This window comes from Salarias fasciatus, unplaced genomic scaffold, assembly GCF_902148845.1.
Source record: "Salarias fasciatus unplaced genomic scaffold, fSalaFa1.1, whole genome shotgun sequence".
Taxonomy (NCBI): domain Eukaryota; kingdom Metazoa; phylum Chordata; class Actinopteri; order Blenniiformes; family Blenniidae; genus Salarias; species Salarias fasciatus.
The window spans coordinates 543,780-553,158 of record NW_021941390.1 but is presented as its reverse complement, the minus strand read 5'-3'; the positions used below and the strand labels follow the sequence as shown (position 1 = coordinate 553,158).

General features: G+C 60.0%; 1 protein-coding gene across 1 annotated transcript; it reads right to left on the bottom strand.

The window, feature by feature from the left end:
- Nucleotides 1-4,858: 4,858 nt before the first annotated feature.
- On the bottom strand, nucleotides 4,859-8,639 carry sost (sclerostin). The gene is made up of 2 exons (XM_030087595.1): nucleotides 8,291-8,639; nucleotides 4,859-6,237 (listed from the first exon to the last, which is right to left on the bottom strand). Exons 1-2 carry the CDS (start codon nucleotides 8,532-8,534, stop codon nucleotides 5,846-5,848), a joined length of 636 nt encoding a protein of 211 aa, XP_029943455.1. The 5' UTR covers nucleotides 8,535-8,639; the 3' UTR covers nucleotides 4,859-5,845.
- Nucleotides 8,640-9,379: the final 740 nt, after the last annotated feature.

Below are 9,379 nucleotides of genomic sequence, written 5' to 3'. Positions count from 1 at the left end.
CACACACACACACACACACACACACTCATGCTCACACTCACACACACACACACGCACACACACACACACACACACACACACACTCATGCTCACACTCACACACACACACACACACACACGCCAGCGTCTGTCGCCCAGTCTGGCTGCGGGGTCCAGATGTGGTCCAGAACCCTCCTGGGATCCTGGTTCCTGCAGAACCAGACTAATACACATAATTGTTCTGAGCCATTCAGGTTCGGGGCGCTCTGCCATCTGATAAGGCGGCGCTGCTCCGCCCACCCCGGCCTGAAACCCCCCTGATCCGGGAGATGGTGCAGATATCTGCCCCCCCGCCCCGGGCGGAGGAAGCATTTGCCCCGGTCGGGGCAGATCGGACCGAGCGGCTCCTCGACGCCTCATTAATCAGCTGCAGACCAACAGCTTCCATCTGGAGCCGAGCAGCGGCGGGTCCCGCCCCGGGTCCCGGGTCCCGCCCCGCCGCCCCGGGTCCCGCCCCGTCTCCATGGCAACGCCTCAAGTCCCAATCCGGCACTTTAAAGAACTGCACTGCAAAATCCTTCAGATCCTTCACCTTCAGACGCGCCGCCGTCTCCGTCAGCAACGGCTTTCAAAATAAGAGTTCTGGGTGGAAGCGCTGCAGTGGAACGAGTAAACGAGTCCAGCTGATCCAGTCCAGCTGATCCAGTCCAGCTGATCCAGTCCAGCTGATCCAGTCCCAGCTGATCCGGTCCAGCTGATCCAGTCGCAGCTGATCCGGTCCAGCTGATCCAGTCCAGCTGATCCGGTCCAGCTGATCCGGTCCAGCTGATCCAGTCCCAGCTGATCCAGTCCAGCTGATCCGGTCCAGCTGATCCAGTCCCAGCTGATCCGGTCCAGCTGATCCGGTCCAGCTGATCCAGTCCCAGCTGATCCGGTCCAGCTGATCCGGTCCAGCTGATCCAGTCCCAGCTGATCCGGTCCAGCTGATCCGGTCCAGCTGATCCAGTCCCAGCTGATCCGGTCCAGCTGATCCGGTCCAGCTGATCCAGTCCCAGCTGATCCAGTCACAGCTGATCCGGTCCAGCTGATCCAGTCCCAGCTGATCCAGTCACAGCTGATCCGGTCCAGCTGATCCAGTCCCAGCTGATCCGGTCCAGCTGATCCGGTCCAGCTGATCCGGTCCAGCTGATCCGGTCCAGCTGATCCGGTCCAGCTGATCCAGTCCAGCTGATCCGGTCCAGCTGATCCAGTCCCAGCTGATCCGGTCCAGCTGATCCGGTCCAGCTGATCCAGTCCCAGCTGATCCGGTCCAGCTGATCCGGTCCAGCTGATCCAGTCCAGCTGATCCAGTCACAGCTGATCCGGTCCAGCTGATCCAGTCCCAGCTGATCCAGTCACAGCTGATCCGGTCCAGCTGATCCAGTCCCAGCTGATCCGGTCCAGCTGATCCGGTCCAGCTGATCCAGTCCAGCTGATCCGGTCCAGCTGATCCGGTCCAGCTGATCCAGTCCAGCTGATCCGGTCCAGCTGATCCAGTCCAGCTGATCCGGTCCAGCTGATCCAGTCCCAGCTGATCCGGTCCAGCTGATCCGGTCCAGCTGATCCAGTCCCAGCTGATCCGGTCCAGCTGATCCAGTCCCAGCTGATCCAGTCGCAGCTGATCCGGTCCAGCTGATCCAGTCCCAGCTGATCCGGTCCAGCTGATCCGGTCCAGCTGATCCAGTCCCAGCTGATCCGGTCCAGCTGATCCGGTCCAGCTGATCCAGTCCAGCTGATCCAGTCCAGCTGATCCGGTCCAGCTGATCCAGTCCCAGCTGATCCGGTCCAGCTGATCCGGTCCAGCTGATCCAGTCCCAGCTGATCCAGTCCAGCTGATCCGGTCCAGCTGATCCAGTCCCAGCTGATCCGGTCCAGCTGATCCGGTCCAGCTGATCCAGTCCCAGCCGATCCAGTCACAGCTGATCCGGTCCAGCTGATCCAGTCCCAGCTGATCCGGTCCAGCTGATCCGGTCCAGATGATCCAGTCCCAGCTGATCCGGTCCAGCTGATCCGGTCCAGCTGATCCAGTCCAGCTGATCCGGTCCAGCTGATCCGGTCCAGCTGATCCAGTCCAGCTGATCCAGTCCCAGCTGATCCAGTCCAGCTGATCCGGTCCAGCTGATCCAGTCCCAGCTGATCCAGTCCCAGCTGATCCGGTCCCAGCTGATCCGGTCCAGCTGATCCAGTCCCAGCTGATCCGGTCCAGCTGTTGTTCTGGAGACTTCCATCACATTCACATGTTCGGTTTTTGGTCTCAGATCAGTCAGATTCACATTTCTACTAAAAAATAAAACAGAACGAGACAGACGGTCTCCACTGGTTCTGGACTCACCTGGTCTGGATCATCCTGGAGCCGCCAGACCTTCTGCTCCAGTCTGGAGCAGAGGAGGGAAAATATCCAAAAATAACTGGACAAGGCCAAGGCCAGCAGGGACAACCAGGGACAAGCAGGGACAAGCAGGGACAAGCAGGGACAAGCGGGGACAACCAGGGACAAGCAGGGACAAGCAGGGACAACCAGGGACAAGCAGGGACAAGCGGGGACAACCAGGGACAAGCGGGGACAACCAGGGACAAGCAGGGACAAGCAGGGACAAGCAGGGACAGGGAGGGACAAGCAGGGACAGGGAGGGACAAGCAGGGACAGGGAGGGACAAGCGGGACAGGGAGGGACAAGCGGGGACAAGCGGGACAGGGAGGGACAAACCTTCATCAAGCTGGAGCAGCAGGACGATCACAGGCCGACTCAGGTGAACCAGATCAGGGTGGGAGGGGGGCTAGGAGCCATCTCGGGGCCTTGTGGATCTGGTCCCGGTCCCGGTCTTGGTCCCGGTCTTGGTTCTGGTCCCGGTCCCTGTCTTGCTAACGGTCCTGGTCCCGGTCCCGGTCATGGTCCTGGTCTTGGTCCCGGTCCCGGTCCCAGTCCCGGTCCCAGTCCTGGTCTTGGTCCCGGTCCCGGTCCTGGTCCCGGTCCCAGTCCTGGTCTTGGTCCCGGTCCTGCAGCTCCCGCTGCCTCACCCCGGGGCCCGGACCGGGCGGTGGACTTGCGGCGGAGCGGTGGTCTGGAGCTGCTCTTCACGTTCCGCTCTGTTCCGGAACGTCCCGGCGTTTTCCTGGAAAACTGGGCGGAGTCTGTTCTCTCCTGAAAATGACATCATCTGTCTGCACAGATGACGCCGTGAACTTTCACCCCGCGGTTCCTGTTCGGTTTCACTGGAGCGAGTTTGACCCTGGAGGGAGCGAAGATGAAGGTTCCAGCCTGACCTGCAGAGTCTGACCTCTTGACCTCTAATCCTGGAGGGAGAACGTGGTGTAAAGGTCGTGACCGTCCGAACCCGAGGTCAGGCAGAACAGCCGTGGAACCTGCTCTGCTGCGTGTCGACCTCAGGGGTCAAACGGGTCCTGGAGGGTTCTCCACGTTCTCCACGTCCCTGTTCTGCTTCAGCACAGCTGACTGGAATGAGGCTCGTCATCAGGCTTCCTGCAGAACCTGCTGAGGAACCTCCAGGAACCTCCAGGAACCTCCAGGAACCTCCAGGAACCTCCAGGAACCTCCAGGAACCTCCAGGTGTGTGGAAGCAGAAAGAACAGGGAGAACAGGGAGAACCTGCAGGGACTCGTTGGACCCTCTGGAGGAGACGTGATTCGTCTCAACAAGTCGGCAAAAAACTTGTTGCGTCGTACGACAGACGAACTACAGTGGAGGCGCGTCAGAGCGTGAGGCCTGGAGCGGCGTGACATCATCTGGCAGGGAGTGATGTCACATGGAGTGATGTCACATGTGTGGAGTGATGTCACATGGAGTGATGTCACATGTGTGGAGTGATGTCACATGGTGTGATGTCACATGGAGTGATGTCACATGGTGTGATGTCACATGGAGTGATGTCACATGGAGTTATGTCACATGTGTGGTGTGATGTCACATGGAGTGATGTCACATGGAGTTATGTCACATGTGTGGTGTGATGTCACATGGAGTGATGTCACATGTGTGGAGTGATGTCACATGGTGTGATGTCACATGTGTGGTGTGATGTCACATGGTGTGATGTCACATGGAGTGATGTCACATGGTGTGATGTCACATGGAGTGATGTCACATGGAGTGATGTCACATGGTGTGATGTCACATGGAATGATGTCACATGGAGTGATGTCACATGGAGTGATGTCACATGGTGTGATGTCACATGGAATGATGTCACATGGAGTGATGTCACATGGAGTGATGTCACATGGAGTGATGTCACATGGAGTGATGTCACATGTGTGGTGTGATGTCACATGGTGTGATGTCACATGGAGTGATGTCACATGGAGTGATGTCACATGTGTGGAGTGATGTCACATGGTGTGATGTCACATGGAATGATGTCACATGGAGTGATGTCACATGGAGTGATGTCACATGGTGTGATGTCACATGTGTGGAGTGATGTCACATGGAGTGATGTCACATGGTGTGATGTCACATGGAATGATGTCATATGGAATGATGTCACATGGAGTGATGTCACATGGAGTGATGTCACATGGTTTAGAGCCAGATGGAATTCAGCTCTGATATCGACTCGTTTCCTGTTCATTCACTTCTCTTTTAGTTTGATCTTTTTGCTCCAGATGCATCTTTTAAAGACGTCACTAAAAACCTTCACTTTTTCCTCCATCTAATCAAATTCATCTTCAATAACAAATCTGGAAAAATACCCACAATGCAACAGGAGGGGGAGAAGGTTTTGATGGAAGTCGACGTCATGTTCAGCCCTGGTTCAGAGATCCTGCTGTAAAGTCGCTTCAAACACCCTGAGCTGCAAATAACAGGAAGTCAGCGTCTCTCTCCAGGTTATCAGCTCCACTTTATTCAGTCCGTTCAGCTTTCATCACTTTACACGGCCACGGCCAGGATTCACTACAAAACGGTGGAATAAATAATTTCAAAGTGTAAAATCAAAAATAAATATGCAGTCTGTTCTTAGTGTTGGTGCGCTGTGTGGCGCCCGGCCGCGGAGTCGAACCGGCAGCCGCAGCAGCTCCGCGGGGCCGCGGAGTCGAACCGGCAGCCGCAGCAGCTCCGCGGGGCCGCGGAGTCGAACCGGCAGCCGCAGCAGCTCCGCGGGGCTGCGGAGTCGAACCGGCAGCCGCAGCAGCTCCGCGGGGCCGGCGTCTGTCAGGAAGGACGGCCAGGCGTCACTTCCTGTTCACGCCGGCAGTCCGGTCCCTGCAGAGCCGGGTCCGGAGCGGCAGGTTCCTGGACGCCACAGCTACAATGTAATTCCAGTGTGTGTGTGTTGGAAAGCACCGTGCCTCCTGCACGTGCACGCTGTGGGTCCAGTAAACAGGAAGTGGCCGCCCGTCCAGGAAATGGCTACTCGTGACTCGGTCCTCACAGGAACCGCCTCGTTCAGGTCCTGCAGAGGAGTCGCAGTGTGGAGGAGGCCCGAGTGCGGACCGGACCGGATCAGAGGCTGTGGACCCGGTCCGGTTCAGATCTGGTGGACCCGGTCCAGTTCAGAGGCTGTGGACCCGGTCCGGTTCAGATCTGGTGGACCCGGTCCAGTTCAGAGGCTGTGGACCCGGTCCGGTTCAGATCTGGTGGACCCGGTCCAGTTCAGAGGCTGTGGACCCGGTCCAGTTCAGAGGCTGTGGACCCGGTCCGGTTCAGAGGCTGTGGACCCGGTCCGGTTCAGATCCGGAGGACCCGGTCCGGTTCAGAGGCTGTGGACCCGGTCCAGTTCAGAGGCTGTGGACCCGGCCGGCCCTCCTCCAGACTCCAGGAGGGCTGCTGGTCCCGGATGCTGTGTGAGTCTGACGGAGGAGTTCCCCGTCAGAAGGAGTTCCCCGTCGGCGGCGCGGCGTGGCTCCGGTGCTGCTTCCTGCGGCGCGGCGGCGCCGGCGGCTCCACGGCGTCGGAGCGGTTGTGGGCGGGCCGGGAGCGTTTGCACTGGCAGGACGTGGGGAGGCGGAGCTTCAGGCTGCGGGCGGCGCCGTCGGGGCAGCGCAGCCGGACGCGGCGGGTGCGGAAGTGGGCCGGCACGCAGCGGTAGTCGGAGGCTCCGCCCCTCCACCAGCGGCCGCGGCCGATGGCGTTGGGCAGCAGGCGGGACGGAAGACACTGACCGGAGCAGCGCAGCTCCCGGACCGGCTCGGCGCTGCGGCACCAGCCGTCGCTGACGGAGCGGGCGGAGCGCTGCTCCCGGCAGCCCAGCTCCCCGGCACCTGGGGGGGGGGGGAGAGAGAGGGGGCGGGGCAGGGGCGGGGGGGGAGGGGGGGAGAGAGGACAGAGGGGGGCGGGGCGGGGGGAGGAGAGGGGGGCGGGGCAGGGGCGGGGGGGAGGGGGGGAGAGAGGACAGAGGGGGGCGGGGGGCGACAGTCAGTCAAACTGAAGCAGCTGAGCTTTATTTTGAAAATCCTGACTGGAGATGAGTCCAGAACATAAAGCTCCAGTCCATCACCTGAACCGACGGAACACATCACTGTATCTAGAACCCGTTATCTAGAACCCTCCCCCCGCCCCCTCTGCCCCCCCCCCCCCCCCAGAGGAACCCCCTGCTGGATATTACTGGAACAACCGGGGCCGGTTCTCTGGAGAACGCTGTGCTCATGGTTCTCCTGGTGCTCATCGTTCTTGTGGTTCTCAGGTTCTCCTGGTTCTCAGGTTCTCCTGGTTCTCGTGGTTCTCCTGGTTCTCGTGGTTCTCAGGGTTCTCAGGGTTCTCCCGGTTCTTGTGGTTCTTGTAAACGATGATTTACTTCAAAATAAAAGTCTTCCAGGTGGATCAGAACCGACCAATCAGCCTCTGGACTTGATTTTCTGGAACCAAAGGTTCTCAGGTCCTTGGTTTGAGTCCAGTTCCATCAGATCCGGTCCGGATGTCTCTGCTGTTCCTCAGAGACCAGGTGATGAAGCGGTTCTGCTGAAACGTTCTCTACGGTTCTCCCGTCGCCGTGGCAACCTGCCAGACTCCAGAGTTCCAGGTTCCTGGTTCTGCTTCTTCCTCCTGACGGGAACCGGATCGGTTTGGAGGAGAACATGGCTCCGAGACCAGAATGCAGGAGGAGGACTGGAGGACCGGAGGGGGGGCCAGAGGGGGGACTCGGGGACTAGAGGCGGGACTGGTCCAGGTCTCCATGGTGACGACAGCAGAATCATCCAGCTGTCTGTCCTTCAGTCCTGAAGTTTGATTCTGGAAAATTCTTCTACCAGCTGACAGAACCTGAACCGGCCCAGCTGGTCCTCCTGTCCTCCCAGCTGGTCCTCCTGTCCTCCTGTCCTCCCAGCTGGTCCTCCTGTCCTCCCAGCTGGTCCTCCTGTCCTCCTGTCCTCCCAGCTGGTCCTCCTGTCCTCCCAGCTGGTCCTCCTGTCCTCCCAGCTGGTCCTCCTGTCTTCCCAGCTGGTCCTCCTGTCCTCCTGTCCTCCCAGCTGGTCCTCCTGTCCTCCCAGCTGGTCTGTCCTCCTCTCGTCTTCTCCTGGACGGGGGGACGGAGCAGCGGACTCTGCTGTCTCCACGGGGCAGAGTTGGTCCTCAGGGTCTCTGTCCTCCGTCCTCAGGTGGGACTCCGTCTCAGAGGCAGCAAATAGCAAAACGCCCCGAGACGTCCGTCTCTCAGGACGGTGGACGTCGTCTCTGGGAGACATGTTGTTCCACTCAGGTCTCACAGCTCCGTCCCTCCGTCCAACAGTCCCCCAAAGCTCCAGGACCGGCCGCGGAGGACGTCCGGGGGTCCGGGAGGTTCTCTGTGGACCCCGGCTGGAGGACAACATGTCTCAACAACGTCCTCCTGTCTTCTATGGGTCTGATCCCCAAAACCACCTGGACCTGCTGGACCTGCTGGACCTGCTGGACGTCCTGGACCTGCTGGACCTGCTGGACGTCCTGGACCTGCTGGACCTGCTGGACCTGCTGGACGTCCTGGACCTGCTGGACGTCCTGGACCTGCTGGACGTGCTGGACCTGCTGGACCTGCTGGACCTGCTGGATTTCGGTCTCCATATTTGTTTCTTGTTTTTTTTTTTTGTGTGTGTTTTTTTTCCACTTTGACGCGCGACAGGACCGCTGGTAAAGATCCCGGTCCGGGTCCAGGGTGAGAGAATGAGACCCGCAGAGACCCGCAGAGACCCGCAGAGACCGGCAGAGACCGGCAGCCATCCGGACGCTGCGTCCCGTTGTAGACTCAACTCGCGTTACGCACGGCGGCACGCACGCGCGTCTATCAGGGCTGAGCCGAGCCGCTCGTGACCTTTCACCCTGAGATGCGGTTGGCGGACTTACCCGGTTCCGTCCCGCTCCTCGCGCCCTGCGTCGCCCGGTTGCTCAGAGAGTCGCTGCCGTTGGCGGCGCTGAGGTTGCCGGTTCCGCTCCGCGGGTCGTCCCGGTCCTCCGGCAGGACCTCCGTGGCGCCGTTCCGGACCCCGCTCCGCCCCCTGGCGGCGGCGCAGCAGAACTGCAGCAGCAGCAGCAGCAGCAGCAGCGGCAGCGCGCGGCGGGACACGAGGACGGCCGGGGACACCTGCATGCTGCACGCACGCGGAGGGGACACGATGTCCGGAGCGCAGGGACACGACGGGACAAAGCTGGACAGGACGGGACAACACGGCACGAGACGAGGCGGCGCGAGGACCCGCGGTCACCCCAGACTCCGGGAGCGCAGCGGGCGCGCGCTCTATTTATGCAGCACGCACGATTTCGTCAGAAGACACAGAGTGGGCGGGGCTTAACCTGGAGAGAGAGAGGAGGAGGAGGAGGACAGGATGAGGAAGAGGAAGAGGAGGAGGAGGAGGAGGAGGAGGAAGAGAGGAAGAGGAGGAGAGGAAGAGGAGGAGGAGGAGGAGGAGGAGGGGAGGAGGAGGAGGAGGGGAGGAGGACAGGATGAGGAAGAGGAGGAGGAGGAGGAGGAGAGGAGGAGGAGGAGGAGGAGAGGAGGAGGACAGGATGAGGAAGAGGAAGAGGAGGAGGAGGAGGAGGAGAGGAGGAGGAGGAGGAGGAGGAGAGGAGGAGGAGGAGGAGGAGGGGAGGAGGACAGGATGAGGAAGAGGAAGAGGAGGAGGAGGAGGAGGAGGAGGAAGAGAGGAAGAGGAGGAGAGGAAGAGGAGGAGAGGAAGAGGAGGAGGACAGGATGAGGAAGAGGAAGAGGAGGAGGAGGAGGAGGAGGAGGGGAGGAGGAGGAGGAGGAGGAAGAGAGGAAGAGGAGGAGGAGGAGGAAGAAGAGGAGGAGGGACTGGTGTGTAAAAGCCCAGAAATGAAAGACGAGGTGAATAAAGTTTTCATCTCAGATCAGATCCTCAGATTCATCTTCCAGCTGATTTGAGTGACCTCTGGTTGAACTCTGGTTGACCTCTGAGTGACCTCTAGATGACCTCT